The following is an 816-nucleotide window of genomic DNA, read 5'->3' as shown; positions in this document are numbered from 1 at the left end:
TGGGAGCAGCGGCACACATGCAGGCTGCGGCGCGCACCCGCAGGAGGGCCTGGCCTGGGCCGCGTGCGCCACCAGCGCGCGCAGCACCTGCGCCTGCCGCTGCTGCTGCACCGCGCGGGCCAGCAGCACTGCCAGCGTGGCGGCGGCCTGCTCCGGGCTGGCCGCCAGCAGCAGCTGCGTCAGCGCCGCCGCGGCGTGCTCCGGCACCGACGCCGCCACCAACTGCGCCGCGGGCTGCGGCAGCACCGCCGCCGCCGCGCGCTCCAGCTGCGACAGCTGGCGCACCACCACCACCGACTCGTCGGCGGTTGCCATCAGGGGGCCGGGGCCGTGCAGGGAGGGCAGCAGGCCCAGGTGCTGGCGCAGGGCAGTGGTGTCCTCCACCTGGACCGTCAGGGAGGCCTCCTGCAGGGCCGCCGCCGCCTCCGGGACGCGCTCGGGCTGCTGCGCCGGCGGCGGCGGAGGCACCGCCTGCTGCTGCTGCTGCTGCTGCTGCTGCTGCTGCTGCTGCTGCTGCTGCAGGTGCAGGTGCGGTGGAGGGGGCGGCCGCCACGGGGCCTGCCGCAACCGCCCGAGCCGCTGGCGCCAGGCCGCCGCGGCGCTGCGGGGCTGCCGGCTGCGCTTGGTGCCGCCCCACCGCCCCAGCGGCGTCGACTCGGCTGGCTGGTGGATGGTGGAGGGCTGCGCTGCGGCTTTGGCCCAAGGCGGGGCGGCAGCCCGGTGCCGCTTGTTGGGGCGCGCGGCTGCTGCTGCTGAACCCTAAACCCTAAAAACCCTAAACCCCAATGCGCCATGCCACTTTGCCAGTCATACACA

The 816-nt window shown here is 76.1% G+C and overlaps 1 protein-coding gene across 1 annotated transcript in view; it reads left to right on the top strand.

Annotated features, from left to right (window-relative positions):
- CHLNCDRAFT_51574 (hypothetical protein) overlaps nt 1–816 on the top strand; it is a gene marked incomplete at both ends in the record, with an annotated part of 12239 nt that overhangs the window by 6944 nt on the left and 4479 nt on the right. Inside the window, one exon of the mRNA XM_005848842.1 lies at nt 523–528. Within this exon, the coding sequence (XP_005848904.1) occupies nt 523–528 (6 nt within the window). The remainder of the gene's footprint in view (nt 1–522; nt 529–816) is intronic.

This window comes from Chlorella variabilis (genome assembly GCF_000147415.1).
Source record: "Chlorella variabilis unplaced genomic scaffold CHLNCscaffold_7, whole genome shotgun sequence".
Taxonomy (NCBI): domain Eukaryota; kingdom Viridiplantae; phylum Chlorophyta; class Trebouxiophyceae; order Chlorellales; family Chlorellaceae; genus Chlorella; species Chlorella variabilis.
Note: the sequence above shows the minus strand (reverse complement) of the source record. Positions and strands in the feature narration are given on the sequence as shown.